The following is a 15,706-nucleotide window of genomic DNA, read 5'->3' as shown; positions in this document are numbered from 1 at the left end:
GCAAAGGGATTGACTGGAGCAGGCATCTCTTCCCGTAAGAGTTTACTGAGTATTTAGCCCTGATTGTGAGGATCCTGCTGAAGCTCGTGAGCTACATCAACTCTCAGAGACTTCAGCAGTCTAGGGTGGGCCAGGCCCCAAAGGCTGCACCCAAAATAACCCTGCGGTGAGCCAGCAAAGCAAACACTCCACCGTTTGTTTGAACACAGAAGAGTTAATCGCCCTCGGAGCTATTTCTGGGCATGTCTTGTTTTAATTGCCCAGGGTTATAGTTACTCCCCTATGTGAACCCAACTGACCGGGCATCTCCAGTTACTTCTGAACCTCGGATGCAGCTGCACCTGCCGCTGTTATTTTGCTGGTCTATATTAAAAAAACAACAACCCCCCAGGCCATAATCTCCCCTGACACCACACTAGCGCATCTGGTTGTATTCGCTATAACGCTGCTTTGAAGCCCACCCAGAAAATCTCGCTTCACTTGACTTTTTCCAGCCCTGGGTGAGCTCGGCGCCATCCATACCAAAGGCGGGTTTGGTTTCAAGCTCGCCAGCGAGAGAATTCAGCCTTGGCAGGGAGACACGCTTGGCACCCACTTGGGGAATGGTGAGGTTGGATCTCTCTGCTGCGAAATGCCTCTCTACATCAGTGTCAGATAGACGCCTGCCCGTCTCGGCTCGATCCCGCTCTGGAGCCGGTGTGCGGGGAGCTGGATAGAGCCTCTGGCATTTGGACACTGACATGCTCGGAGGAACGCACGGTACTTGCCACAGTACCCTGAGTACTTCCAAAGGTAATTCTAACCTTCTTCAGCCAGCAGTCACTTGTACACAGAGTTGGGTCCTCCGCGTACAGGAGAGGCTTGGGGGGAGTGAAGGCATCTCAGAAATGAGCCATGGAGAAAAGCCACATTAAAGAAGTGATTAGGAGCAACTGATTTTAACGGTGTGTTTCCTTCTGCCAGCGCTTAGGGAAAACAAGCCAGAGCTCTCTTGAGTATAAAAAGGGGGGGGGGGTCTAGTAGGGTGGTGTCTACAAAAGCCCTCGATGTGAGAGCTTGGTCCAAAACCATTTCCATGTGCTGCCCCTTGCATGCTGCAAAACACATCCGTTGCCTGGCTTTTGGGGTGTCGGCCGGGGGGGGTGTTTGCGCCTGCTTTTTGTCACTGCTGGTTGCGGGAGCAAGATGAAACCAACGGATCTGTAGTGATAATACTTGTGAATATGCCCAAGGTGCCTGGAGCTGCAAAAACGCAGTTGCTCTGTGGTCCTGAAGGGAAATAAATACACTCAGCGTGACTCTCCTGTTCAGACAGGTTTGACCCGCAGGGTTCAGCCTGGCTGAGTCCAACCTGCCTCAACGTCCAGTGGGGTTCAGCTTGAGGCTTCGAGTGCAGCTGTTAGCCTGTTCTCAGCGGGCTAAGGGCCAGATCCTGTGCTCTTCTCCTTGTGCCCGATCCTGTTCCGATTGCAAACAATGGGAATTTTTTCTGACTACAGAACGAACAGTTCTACACCTGCTCCCCTTGAAACCAATGTGCAAACTGCCATTTGGCCTTCAGTGGAACCAGCGCCGATTAACGGAGGGTTTCATTGGGGCTTGTTAGCAAACCACAGCATGGGCCAACCACAACTCCTGGTGGAGAGGCTGGATTTTGTGTCACAGAAACTTTTTTTTGTTGCCAAAATTATTTTGCTCAAAATTGGGCCATTTGTGGAGAAATCTGGACATGGCAAGCGTATCCGTGGCAACCGTTGTGGGCTTTGGTAAAGATCGTCACGTTTTTACGTTTGAAAGCAACCTGTTTTGCTGAAAACGGTGGCTCTGAAGCCACACGTTGGGGGTTGGGGAGGAGGGAGTTCTGGTTTTTGTTGGAAACCCAACAAAGCTTTAATTGGTTAAAAAAACCCATTGTAACGAAAAAAAAAATTCAAAATGGACCATGAAAAATCCTTGTTCTTTGTCTCAGCCCTGAGTGAGAGGCATCTCATCCCCTTTGGCCTGCATATCACATACTCATAACACAGGGATCTTTTGGGTGAATGTTTGTCTGTAACATAAAAAAAGTGGGCATGGTTATTCCTGAGCAAAGAAAACTGGGGGGAGGCCTGATAACCGTCTTCACATACGCTAAGGGCTGTTCCACAGAGGACGGTGATCTGTTCTCCATGTCTGCTGAAGGCTGGGTGAGACGTGATGGGCTTCACGTGCAGCAAGGGAGGTTTGGCTCGGATAGTAGAAAAACCCCACCAGCAGGCGAGTGACGCTCTGGAATTGGCTTCCAGGAGAGGTGGTGGATCGCCTGCCCTGGGGGGCTTGAAGAGCAAATTAGACAAAGACCCCCCAGGGATGGTCTAGCTGTGCGTGATCCTGCCTCAGGAGGCGAGCAGGATTTCCCCAGGACGTGAAGGCCCTTCAAGCCCGACATCGCTAAGATCTTTAGCTGTGGTTTTAGGTTTGTTCTCAGCACCCTGACCACTTCTGGCAGGGCAGCTGCCGAAGCGCTACCCTCGAAAGGGGCCAGCTAGGTGGAGTCCTATTAGCTGCTGGAGCGGGTGCCGCCTCCCCACTCCCTGCTGAGTAGCCGGGGCACGAGAACAAGGCTGGAATTTTGCGCGGGCTGCATCCCACAGCTGTCTCCCGGTGCAGCATGGCTCGCTGGCTGCATTTCCAAACTGCTTCCTGAAGACGGACGCTTGGTCCAAACTCTTCATTCAGGCACGTTGCTTGAAAACAAAAAGGAGCCCCCGGGCCCCGGTTATTGTGGGTCGAGCTGCTAACACATGATCTCTGTTTGTTTCTCTTTTCCTAGGCTGGCGGCCCACGCCACGCATGTGAAAAGGATCTTGCTCTTTCTCCTGACCCTGTCAAACGGCGGGGGTGGAAAATGAGCCCCCTGGAGAAGATCAGGTGGCCAGGTCCCAGGAGAAATCACTCCAGCCGCAATGACTATAAGAGAAGGCTGAGTGGCGTGGTGTCAGATGGAGCCCTCTGGCCCTAGCATGGGCGGCATGGAATAAAAATGATCCTCGTAGTGAATAACACTGCCCAGTTCTCCCGGCCAGCACCACCCCCTACGCCCGACGGACTTTTGCACGGGGAGGGACACTTCCAGGACTCTGAATGCAAAGAAGCTGCTTCAGAAAAGAACAACCACACACCCGGCCAGTCCCAAGGGGACCCCCTCAAGGACACGTCGGACTCCTCCGTTTCTTCCTATCACACGGCTCCGGGCTCAGAGGGGGCGGAGAGTTTTAAGGACTGTGTGGAGTCCCTGGACAGCAAAGGGGGCGATCTGCTGCCCCCGCCGCCAGACGGCGACCCCCAGGGCGAACGCGGTGCCAAAGCAGCAGTGCCGGGGAGCTTTTCTGAACGGAACCCGGCTGGCAGGGAAGGTTTCCGGGGGGACCCTTGTGAGGACGCGGCGGGGCAGCTCCACGGGGCACCACGGGATCGTGTCAAAGCCACAGGGGTGCTGCCGGATCAAACCTGCAAAGGGGCTGGCCCGGCTTGTGCTGCTACCTCCACAGCCGTAGCTCATTCAGCTTTAACTAGACCCCGAGCAGAGAGGACATTCGGCCTCCGGGCAGGCAGGGAGTGTGTCCCCAGCACGCCAGGCTGCAGAGACGGGGGATCCCTCCGTGCCAAGGAGAAGCAGCCGGCTCAGCTGTCGATCACAGCTAAGAATAGCTTGGCTCCGGGGCCCAGCGGCAGGACGGGGCTAGCCACAAGAGAGCTGCCGCTTGGAAACAGGGGCTCTAAATATTTGGGCCTGCCTATACACATCGATGCACCGGACTCCAGGGCGATGTTCCTCCAGGCGGCTCCGACAAAGGGCAGCAGCGCTCCGGGGGCAAGCAAGGCCGCCTGCCCCCCAGGTGGTGCGGACAGCGACTCCGAAGAGGCAGATTCCGAAGTGCAGAAGCTCACCGCCCTGTCGTTCCGGAGCCTCTCGTGTCCCTACGGAGGTTCCCTGGCTGGGTGCAGTTCCAGCAACCGGACGTCGTCGAGCTGGTCCAGCTCCTTGTCAGACGACAGTAATGGAATGAACAGGTGGCCGCCGCGTCATGAGCTGAGAAGAGCCGAGGTGCGCAGCCGGGCAAAGGGCAGCAAACAATTCCCGCTTGCCAGCCAAGTCCCCGAAAAAGATCGGCCCGGTGACTCATTCGGGACGGCGCCGTTGGAGTGCGTTGCTGTGGCGCCGGAGAGTGCCGATGGCAGAAGGGGCCCCTCCCAAAAGCGGACCGTGCCCAAGCGGCAGATTCAGCTGAAGCCGAGGGACAGAGAGGAGATGAGCTTCCTGGCAGCAGGGGACCGTGCTGCCCACCAGCCCTTTGCAGCACCCAGGAAAGAGCCCTGCCCAAAGCGCAGGACCATCCGGGACGAGTTCAGGCTCAGTTACAAACAGTTTATGAGAACGGCGTCATCAGACGACTCGACCGGCCAAACCAGGATGGCCTCCTGCCTGGTGAAAAATGTGCTGGCCAAGAAAATGCAGTATGAGCAACGGCTCCGAACGGAGCAGAAATCGAGAGAGGGCGGCTCCACCTCGTCGGGACCCTCCTCCGTAAGTACGGACCTCGTGGGGGATTTCCCGGCAGGGAAGTCGAGTTCCTTCTCCAGGACCGACTGCAGCCGTTCGGCTGAAGATCTGCTCGGTCATTCAACGAGCGAAAGGCCTGAGTCCGTCGCGATGGGCCCCGAGAGCCCCGATGCCCTGCAGCTGGCCAAGGGGGTCGTGCTGAGCGAGCAGCAACGGGAACCCGTCTGCAAGCTGAAGAAGACGTTCAACGAGCTGAACGAGAGACTGAGAGAAGCCGACCAGTCCAAGCCCCTCCCCATCTTGGCAGATGGCGTGAGCAGGGATTCGAGCGGAGGCAGGAAGCAAGCGGCCAGCGAGCGGAAGGAATTCCGGAGAGCCCGGGCCCTGTTTGAATCCATGCAGGCCAGCACGGGGGCGGCCCCGACGCTTTCCAAAGCACAAAAGCCCTGGCCCAGTTTGAAGCAGCGCGCCATCTGCAAGAGCGAGCACCCGTCGGGGAACGAGGGGAAGGCCCCCGTCCGGCCCAGAAGCCCCCTGGTGCCCGGGGATCCAGCCAGCAGCCTCTTCACGTCCACCACGCCGGAGGTGAAACTGATCCCCCAGAGCGCAGGCGAGCAGCAGCAGAAGACGCTTCATGTCTCCAAGCCCCGGCCCTCGGAGGAAAGCTCCGAGGAGAGGCCGGCAGCGGTGCAGCGCCCCCGGCATTCGTCTCTCATTCTGCCCACGTCTTGCAGATCTCATCACGACGGGGAAAGCAGCCCCCACGCTCAGGAGTCCAGGGAGACAGGGAGCAAAGGGGCGGGACGGATACACCACCCCAGGGACGTCAGAAAGTTAGTTAAAAACACCTACAGCTTGTGCTTCCAGTCTTCAGACAGCTTCCCTGCAGACCAAGAACCCAGCCCCGAGGACGCCGTAAGCTTGTCGGCAAAGGAGTGCCCTGCGACCTCCCCTCTGTTCATACACTGCAGCTCCGTGCGGCGCAAAGTCGCCGCCCCAGCGGAGACCCCTTCCCAGGACAAAAGCCCGGAGCAGCCGTTGAACGTGGATGTGTCGGCCCTTGCCACGCCAGCTCAGAGCGCGAGCGGCCCACTCCCCCCTAAGTCCCACGTGGATGGACCCGTCAGGCTGACCGACCGCACAGGCGCCCCGGGGGGCGGCTCTCCTGTGCACATTGCTCAGATTCAGTCCAGGAAGAAGGTGGTGACGGGGAAGGAAGACCCCCGGCTACCGCCTGACAAGAAACCAGCGCATTACGAGAGGAGCGAGCTCAATGTAGCACCCGCGTCCAACGCCACACGGAAAGCCCCCCCGATGGAATCCCAGCTTAATATCAAGGTCAACAGTCGTCTTTCTAAGCACCCACACAAACCACGCGCTGACCCCTTCTCTGCTCCAGCGTGGCCAGCTTCAGGGAAGGCCACGAAAGACTCCTCCACCCAAGCGAACTGCCGCTCCCTAGAACAAAGCGAAACTCTTCCCTTTCCAGTTTCAGCATCCTTTGGAGGCACCAAGGGCCCCTCCGACGTCACCCGCAATGCTGCCAGGCCAGGTCATTTTCAGGAGGCTCATGCCCACGAGGAACCCGAGTGGCTGTCTCAGAAGCATTTATCCACTGAGACGATCTCATTCACGCCCCACGACAGCCAGGCCTTCTCTGTTAGCCCACAAGACGAAAACCAGGTCTCAGAACCTGGCCCAGCCAAGGAAGGCTACAGACATCGCCAGGCCATGAAGCCACCTGGGACAAGCACCCAGCCCTCCTATACAAACACGCCAGCAAACAGCCAGTTTGTGCCCAGCTCCTATCAGCAGAAGGCCCAGGATAAGGTGACTGATGCCCCCGGGCCCGTGGAGAGCCGAGGCTTGGTGCCAGCCACCCGCATGTCTCCAGAGAGAGCCAGTCCCTGTGCCCCCTTGAGAGCAAGGGAACACAGCAAAGGAACCGGACCGCCCGGAGTGCCCGCCGCTGCACCATTCCCCCCCGCTGGGAAGAGAGAGAACTGGGATGGCTTGCCCAGGCCACAGGCGGGGACCGAGCAGTATTTCACAGCCACCCACGCGGAGAACGCCAACTATTTAACGATGCCCACAAAAGCCCCGAAAGCCGACGCAGCTCCCACGCCCGTGGGGCCTTCCCAGGCAGACCACGCCCTGCCCCCTTCCGGCACCGTCCTCCAGCCAGGCGCGGGAACGCCCCCAAGTACGACGAGCTGCGAGTCTCCGCCGCCGAGAGCGCCAGAGGGCAAGGCAGCCGCCGGCCTCCCCGGGCCCGACCAGCCAAGCCGCGTGCAGCCCCACCGCAGAGCCGACGAGTCGCCCCGTTTCCTGTGGAGGAGCGGCGGCGTTTCGCCAGGCAGCCAGGGCGCACCCAGCCCCACCAGGGCGTCCGTCCCGCAGCCCCACAGGAAAATGCTCGTGGATCCGGAGAGCGGGAAGTGCTACTACATGGAACCTCCCCGGCAGCCGCAGCTGAAACTGCTCTATGACCCGGACACAGGCCAGTACATTGAAGTGTTGCTCCCTCCAGTCCCCTTGGCATCACACGGTCGGCTTTACCCCTCTCCTTGCAACCCGTTGGTCATGAATCCGGGGGTTTATGGAGCACCCTACATGCCATATCCGGGATTCCCAGGGTTTCCACCTCCGCCGGTGGCGCTGCCATCCCTCCATCCCGATCTGCCCAACCAACAGGCGGCTCTCGAAAACGTGAGTGTCGCCGACACCTTCAGCCCTGGCCCGAAAGGTGACGCTCCACCAGCTCCCCAGGCCTCCGACTGCAACTACATGGAGAGTGTGTACTATATTCCCACCGGGATGAATCCAAGTCCTAGCCCTAGTCGGCTTTTATTCTCCCCGGCCACCAGTTCCAGCCCCTCCATGCCGGAGAAAGGGCCCTTGTTCCAGATGTGAGACTGGAGCCAAGGAACGTGCCGGGCGCAGGGGAGCAGGCGGTGGGTTTCCTGAGCGAATGGACATTGCGTATTTATGTCCTACTTGAAAACAAGGGGTGGCGGAGTAGGACAGACAACCCCTGCTTGGCCCCCCTGGTTCCGCGTTGCTTCCCTTTCCCGGAAGTTTGGGCTTCCGAAGCAAAGGAAGGTGATGGTGGCTCAAGAAGACAGCCCGGTGCACCTGCCCCTCTGGTCCCCTCGCTGGTTTCTAATGAGGAATGCAATTGACAGACTCATTCGATGCAACCAGCCCTGACCATCCTGATGCTCCTGAAGTCGATGGGAGTTTCCCTGTTGATTTCCAAGGACCAGGAATTGCTGATCTGTTCCTTGATGCACAGAACTATTCTCACTGGGCCTGATCCTGGGAGGTGCAGTTCACCAGCCACCAGAGCGCTGTGTGTTCAGCACTGAGTGGCTCAGGATCAGGCCCTGTGCCAGGTAACGGCCGCTTGGTTTTGGTTTTTGCTTGCTGTGGGCAAGTCGGGCCCTGCCCAGGAGAAACCCCACACGCGCTCGGAAAGCCAAAACACGCCCACTAGTCAGCAGTACAAAAATAGCCCGCACAGCCTCGTGCTGATTCGGAAAGGTCGCTGGCCCAGCAATCCTGGCATGTGCCCCACCGCCCGCCTCGGTTTGTTAGGCCAAGCGAAAAGTCTCTGCAAAGCGGGGCGGGGGCGACGCTGCATTTTGGGCTGTGGTCACTGGCCGGGAAGTTGGCTGTGGCATTATTTCAGGGCGGTTTTCTACCCTGCAGGAGGGCACCCGGCTGGTCGCGGTGGGGACGCTGTGAGAGCTGAGGGAACTGATCCAAGTGTTTCCAATATTAGCAAAAGGGCTCAATCGCCATTTTGCAAAAGAGGCTGTCAGCCCCCGGGGGAACGTTTGCTGTTTGCAGCTGCTGGGGGGGAGGCTGGCTGTGTGATCGGCAGGCCCTGCGGAGGGAAAACCCACCCATGCGTCCTGCTTACGCTCGGGCAGGGACCTAGCCACTGCAGAGAGTGGCTCCGTGGGCGAGGCTTTGAGTGCAGCGTAGCTCTGCCGTTGTATTTTTCACCGAATCGTGATTCCTTTGGGTTCCTTGGCCCACACGCTCCCAGGATGGGTCTACGCCACGGGAACGAGGTCGGTCGCAGCTCGGGTAGACAGCTTCCCCTACCGAGTCCCCAGACACCGGCTCAGATCCCCAGCAGGCGCAAAATCAGCCTGGTGCCACTGAAACCTTATGGGGCGATGCCTGTTTACCCCAAAGGGTCTGGCCCAAAGAACTGAGTGAGAAATGACTAAGGAGGCTGGTGCTTTTGTCCTGTGCTGGAGAGGAAAACGCAAAACTGCGCCCCCGGCACCTCTGTGAGCAGCAGCGAGGTTTCATTTCCTTCCGTGCACGGTGGCAGCTCTGAGGAGCCGCCGTGACAGCCCAGGCTCCCGTTGCGCCAGGCGCTGTACAAACACCCAACAGAGTCCCTGCCCCAAGGAGCTGCCAGTCTAGCGATGAGACAAAAGAGAACGGGGGAGACAGGCCAGTGAAACAACAGGGTGACATGGCTCCACATGGCATGCAGTGGCCGCTGAGTGATTTATTTTGGAAGTTGTATCCTAGTGCTCAGCAGACACTCGGGGCTGGAAAGCAGGGTCCCAGTCCAAGCCCACGGGAGCGGGTGTAGCCAACAGGGGAGCAACAGGAAGCGTGAGACAGGAAGGAATCAGTTGTGGGACTTCTGCCGGGGTAAGCGACGAGAGGCGCTGCTGGTAGCCTGTGTCTGACCCTGACTCCACGGCCGGGGGGTCCTGCCTCCCCCCACGTCCAAAGCGCAGGCAGGCCGCTGGTGCTGGCAGCACATCACACGCGCCAGCTCGGCCCAGTCCTGCAGCCTTCACCTGCCGGAGCAGCCTTTGGTCCCCTAGGCGGCTCACTGGCGTCAGGGGCCTTGCTCGGGCGAAACACGTCTGAGCATCCCTCTCAGGATAGGGCCCCAGGGCGGTGGTCCCGGTGTCTTGCTGCTGCTGAGCCGACGGCCCCCAGGTCACAGGTCCTTCAGGCACCTAGCGCGGCGCTGGGGAGAGGCTGGAGGCAAGACGGGAGCAGCCAAGGGGACGCCCCAGAGGAGAGGAGATGGGAGCAGCCTGCAGGACCCAGAGGACCAGGGGGAAAGGGTCTGGGGTGCAGAGAATGAGGCTGGAGCCCTTGTGGCTGGTTCGGGGCAGAAGCGAGGCGGGGGAGGGGGAACGAGGGCAATGGAGTTAAGAGGGGAGATTTGCCTCTCTGAGGCGGGAGAGCGAGCTGGGCCCCGCAGGGTTTAATGGGCATCGCTCTCACACCGCACCATGGCTCTGCTTTCCCGGAGCAGCCGGGGCGTCCCGGCCGGGCAGCAGCCTCAGGTGATGAACTTGGGGGCTGGTCAGGTGAATGGGGGGTTGGCGCAGGTTGAAAAGTGACTGAGACGCGAGAAAGGGGCCTTTAAGTGGGCGTTTAAAGGCAATTTGCAAATCAAGCCCGGCTGGAGCTAAGCAGCCATTTGGATCCCTAGCGGCCCCGCCCGGAGGGAACGCAGCCTCGGCATGTGAGTTGGGTGACAGCATCCTGAGGTCAGGCCTCTCTCCGCCACCGATTCAGCAGGTGAGCTTGGGCAAATCACGCCAACACGGCGTGCCTCAGTTTCCCTATTAGAGGCTACCGGTAGTGACGCAGCTTTGTAATGTGCTTTGCGATGTGATTATTATTTCTCATGCAGCTGTGGGAGGCAGTCAGCAGAGAAACGGTGCCCAGCGCCGCAGGACCCCGCCTGCTAGGCGCTACTGCCGGACACATTCGCTAGCCCTCTACAAAATCTTTCTAGCCCTCTGGGAAATCCTCTCAGCACTTCCTGCTTCTCTGAAAGCCTCATCCCGAATACCACGATGTTGCCATGGCTGCAATGCGACCTCCGGGGTTGTGAAGTCACAACTTGGACTCTCATCCACACCAATGAGTGTTTGTGCCCAGGCAGACAAAAGCATCCTACAAAGGTCGGGTAGTTCGCTGCAGCATCCCCCTCGTGGCCTGGCGAGAAGAGGGAATATGAGTATCCCTCATTCTAGCCTCGAAAAAAACACCAAGGACTTCCGTGGCACCTTAGAGACTTAGGGCATGAGCTCTGGGTTTTATCCACCAATGCTCATGCCAGAGGTGGAAACACTTTTTTTGAGTGGGGAGCCGGATCCAGGCAAGCTGGGGGCCACATGCGGCCTTAGGTCCCCACCCCTGGCTTATGCCCAAATAAATGTGAGTCTTTAAGGGGCCACTGGGCTCCTGGGTGTTTATGCAGATCCAGACCCACACGGCGCGGGGAGGGAAAGGAGGCTTCCGAGCCCACGAGACCTCTGCAGGTATCAGGGACTGGGGACAGCGCCTTGCAGAGCAGTGCGCTTTAACAACCCTCCCCAGCCGGCTCAGCCGCCTGCTTTTCCATCCCGCTGATGTTCAGCATGGGGAGCATCCAGCAGGGAACAGCTGCATCCTCCTTCTAAATTGCACCCCTCCCAGGATGCCTGACATGCTGGCCCCTCTTCAGGGCAAAGGTCAACGTGCGGAGCAAGCTGTACCCCCACCTGCCACGCCCGGGCAAGCCATAGGGCCAAGCGACCCCTCAATCCAGTAAAGGATGCACCTTTCCTGGCATGATAGCATACGTGCAGTGCTGGAGCTGGGGAGACGTGGCCTTCCTGACCCCATCGGCGACCAGCCGCTCTGGAGCATGAGATTTCATGACTTCAGATGCTTTCAAACATTTTCTTTTTTTTCTCGTGAACCAGGGAAATGAAAAACCAATAATTATGTTCAATGCAGCGGGAAAAACTGGGGCTCTGAAATAGGGATGTGAAATATCGGTTACGTGAGTAGTTAAAGCGGCGAGGAGTCCTGTGGCACCTTATAGACTAACTGAAGTGTAGGAGCATAAGACCACTTCGTCAGATGCACGTCTGTGGGTCTTTAAGTGGGTCTTTGCCCACGAACGCTTATGCTCCAACACTTCAGTTAGTCTATTTGGTGTCACAGGACTCCTCGCCGCTTTTGCAGATTCAGACTAACACGGCTACCCCTCTGATACGTGAGTAGTCCAGTAACCTCATGAATTCTTAGCGGGTAGTCGACTAGTCCCTGGGGGCGGGGAGCGGGTAGTCGACTAGTCCCTGGGGGCGGGGAGCGGGTAGTCGACTAGTCGCTGGGGGCGGGGAGCGGGTAGTCGACTAGTCGCTGGGGGCGGGGAGCGGGTAGTCGACTAGTCGCTGGGGGCGGGGAGCGGGTAGTCGACTAGTCCCTGGGGGCGGGGAGCGGGTAGTCGACTAGTCCCTGGGGACGGGGAGCGGGTAGTCGACTAGTCGCTGGGGGCGGGGAGCGGGTAGTCGACTAGTCCCTGGGGGCGGGGAGCGGGTAGTCGACTAGTCCCTGGGGGCGGGGCCGGCAGCCAATGTGCCTCACTCCCAAGGAGCCGCCTACCGCTCCGGGCGGCTGCCTCTGTATCAGAGGCAGCAGTGCGGGGTGCCAGGCGGGAGCTGGTCTGCGAGGGGAGACAGTTTAAAAACCAGCTCCCCTTGTGGACCGGCTGCCTGTCGCTCTTGCTGTTGCTTCTGATACAGAGGCAGCAGCGCAGGGTGGCAGCAGTCCCTGTCTGGGGGGGGGTCTGAGCTCCCAGGCCCGGTACGAGCCGGAACTGAGCTGGGCTGCCCATCTAGCTCCTAATACACTTTAAATGCTGAGCCACAGCAGGGGTAGGTCCCGGACCCAGCACAAGCCAGGACTGGGCCAGGCTGCCAGCCAGCCTGCTAAAATATTTACCGGTGGGGGGGGAGGATACGTGTAATCTGTAGCATTAACCCAGGGCCAGATTAAGGGGGGGGCTATCCGGGCAGCTGCCCGGGGCGCCAACCTATGGGGGGCACCTGACGGCAGCTCTAAGGGGCGCCACGCATCGGGGGGCGGGGCCACACATGCACCATGCACCTGGGGGTGGGGCCACGCTTGTGTCACGTGCCCGGGGGCGGAGCCGCGCATGCATCACGTGCCCGCTGCCCGGGGCGCAGGAATGGTTCGAGCCGGCCCTGCGTTAACCTATAAGCTTTTGCTTACCCGTTAACCGACTCCACTATTACATCCTTAATCTGAAAGCCACGTAAACTGGCAGAGGCTCCCGCAGGACCCATGCCACCATCCTGTGCCCAGTAGAGTCAGTCCTTAGGGGGATGTCTAGACTACACTGCTGTCGACGGAGCCATGTAGTTTAGACAGACCCTAGGTGACCACATAACAACGGAGCAGGTAGGTCATTAGATTTGGGGACGGGGAGGGGAGATTTTCTAAGGCATTCCATTTTGCTTGGCCTAATTCCACTCTCCATTCAAGCCAGGGGCAAAACTCCCATTGATTCCAAGGGAGCAGGGCTAGGCCAGTGCGGAGAGCCTTTGAAAAGGACTTGACTCAAATAGGTGACTTACCGGGTGTTCTAGAAATGGGCCATGCCCCGATCTCAGTTACAGAAGGTTAATCTGGAGTGACTCCGGTGCAGGGCCGCGCTGCAGAACACTGTCAGTGTATGACAAAGAAAAGAAACGTGCGGGTCAGGACTCTGCCAGGCACCGGGCCGGAGCTCTCTCTGGACTCCTGATACAGGCCCGAGCTGGTCAGCTGCCTGCCCGTGCAGATTTGGTTTTGTTTTTCAATGAGATCACATGCAGGACGGGACAAAAGCATCCAGAGGGCGTTTGACGGGCTACAAATGATGCAGGTTTTCAGCAATGAGCTGCCAGCCCGCGTCTTGCCAGAGAATGTGCTTTGCTCAGCAAGCTGGAAATGCAGGGGCAGATGGAGCTGCTAAAAATGTCGTGTCTCCCTTTGATGTTTCCGAGTGTTTCGCCCGCGCGGGGAATGTGCTGCGTACCCTGGCCAGGATGAAGACCCGGAACGAAATGGCTCGTGGCGAATGCCTTGTTCTGCTTTGCAATGGGGAGACAGCGGTGAAAGTAACATTGAATTTCTTACTGGAGCTTCCCTCTTGCAACCCGGGTCCCTGCCAGCTCTTTTACTAGCTCCCTGCTGGCCTATGCCACAGCTCAGTAGCTAATGCCAGCGCTGCACCCCAGGGTGCCGCCGGATCCTTTCACCTCTGCGCGGGGGGTGTATCTGCCTTGAGGTTGGACTGGCCAGGCCTGGCCCATGGACCTGCTCGCGGGGCTGCAGGAGCCTTTCTCGAACGCACAGCAGACAGAGACATTTGTAAAGGGCAATAAACGCGGGGCTAAGGTTCCAAACCGGGCTGTTAAGCGTGTGTGTGACATTGTATCGGAAGCCGCCGCGCAGGGGCCCGGTGTGCTGCTGCGGATTCCCGAGGTGTTCCACTCGAATGCGATTCTTCCGTTCCGTGCAGGCCGGTTCACGAACACGCTGCTCCAAAGCACAGGGAAGGTTTCAAGGGGCCAGGGCACTTTGGGGTCCACCCACTCCCCCAGGTCCCTGAAAGGCTGGTCCTGGAAGCTGTGTATTTGAGGAGCCGCCATTGCCGGCCTGGACCAGACAGACCAAACCATTAAGTAACTATCGACTCGTGGAACAGCAGCGCATTTCTGTACTGATCCCCGCCACAGGCTGTGTGGGGCCGACCGAGTGCGCGGAATCAGGCTCTCCCTCCTGATGAGAGTTTCACTCCTTCTTATTTCTTTGCCTTCCTGTCGGGCTGCCCAGACAGAAATGACTAACGCCCCCGTGACTCCCTGGGAGGTCATTAAGAGCCATGTGATTTTCATTTTGCAGAGGGGGAAACTGAGGCACGGGGCAGCACAGTCCCTGATTCTGCACCGAAAGCTGGGGGGGGGGGGGGGGACACGGGTCTAAGCAAAAATAAAAGCCATCCACCTGGAAATAGCAGCGATGGTGCCTTGCATGGTCCCTGTGTGCTACTCTAGACGGGGCTTTGATAGCCTGCTCAGCCGAGACCTGGCCCTTCCGTCCGCTAGCAGCCTGCCCCAGCCAGGCCGGCTGGCAGGCCAAGCCCCCAGCGTGTGCTGCGAGGAAGGAAGGGGTCTCAGACTCGGGTCTCAGACTCGGGTAGTGCAGCCAGGCTGTGCGCCAAGTGCCCGCTGCCCACGCCCCGCTGGCGAGCCCTGCTCGCGCTTAGCTCGGAGCACAGGGCCGGCTGTGAGCCGGCGGAGCCACGGCGGAGGGGCGGGGGGGTCTGCACACACACGCTGGGGGAGGCTGTGATGGCTTTGTGCTTAGCGCCTCCCGCAGCCCCCCGCCCGCTCCCGGAGGTGGGTGAATTTGACCGTTACAGAAGGCGGCTGCCTGACTGCGTCAGTCGAAACACAACGGGCCAGCGTCAGTCAGACCGCTCCAGCAAAGCCGACAGACCAGCCCCGCTCCTCCCATTGTGCCACTGCGCAGCGTTTAGGCCAGGCGGCGACTGTCCCGGGAGCCTAGAGGAGTTAGGGGCCTACAGGAGTTAGGGGCCTACAGGAGTTAGGAGCCTAGAGGAGTTAGGGGCCTACAGGAGTTAGGAGCCTAGAGAGTTAGGGGCCTAGAGGAGTTAGGTGTCGCCTAAGCAGGGAAGCAGGCTGGTTGCTCTGTTGAGGACACAGCCAGCCAGAGCGACACCCGGGATCTGACCCTGCCAGCCTCAGACGCCGTCCCCAGCGACTCAGCGGCTTGGGGCGGGGCTCACAGGCAAAGGTGGAGGCCCAGGGAAAAGCGCGCCCCGCGTTACCACCGAAGCGGCCTGTCCCGTCGTCTGGGGCGCCGCAGAGACAGGGCGAGAAGGGGGGTGCAGCGGGGAAGAACAAGCGACTGAACGGGACCCGGCTCACAGAGGACGGACCTTGTACGCGGCGGGAACCGGAGAACTCTGCCCGCAGGGGCGGAATTATTTGGGGTGCTGTTACTTACCAAAGGGCAGGGCGAGGCCGGGCAGGGGGATGGAGCTGAAAACACTCCTAAGGGTCAGTGAATGCGGCAGAGGAATAAACTCCCCCGGGGGGGGCCTGAGGCTTTGGGACATTTCACCCAGACCGGCCTGAAGTCCTGCCCCCGCCCCAGCCCAGGGCAGCCCCCCGGTTCTGGCTGCTTTCCCTGCGCTGCCAGCGGGCTCACCTGCCTGCTTCTGCGTCTTTGTACTTAGCAGCCCTGGGCCCAAGCGACCCGCCAGCGCCGGGGGAGGGAGCAGAGGAAAGCAGCCAGCCGCTG

At 59.4% G+C, this 15,706-nt stretch overlaps 1 protein-coding gene across 1 annotated transcript; it reads left to right on the top strand.

Annotated features, from left to right (window-relative positions):
* Window positions 1–525: 525 nt before the first annotated feature.
* On the top strand, window positions 526–11,123 carry PROB1 (proline rich basic protein 1). The gene is made up of 2 exons (XM_014577533.4): window positions 526–792; window positions 2,813–11,123. Exon 2 carries the CDS (start codon window positions 3,023–3,025, stop codon window positions 7,454–7,456), a length of 4,434 nt encoding a protein of 1,477 aa, XP_014433019.3. The 5' UTR covers window positions 526–792; window positions 2,813–3,022; the 3' UTR covers window positions 7,457–11,123.
* The last annotated feature ends 4,583 nt before the right edge of the window (window positions 11,124–15,706 follow it).

The sequence above is a fragment of the Pelodiscus sinensis genome, chromosome 16 (assembly GCF_052426305.1).
Source record: "Pelodiscus sinensis isolate ZL-2025 chromosome 16, ASM5242630v1, whole genome shotgun sequence".
Lineage (NCBI taxonomy): Eukaryota > Metazoa > Chordata > Testudines > Trionychidae > Pelodiscus > Pelodiscus sinensis.
The sequence above is the reverse complement of the archived record's forward strand: the minus strand, read 5'-3'. Positions and strand labels throughout refer to the sequence as shown.

Excerpts from the sequence above, each read along its gene's own strand:
- PROB1 (XM_014577533.4), top strand. The coding sequence starts at position 3,023 with ATGATCCTCGTAGTGAATAACACTGCCCAGTTCTCCCGGCCAGCACCA.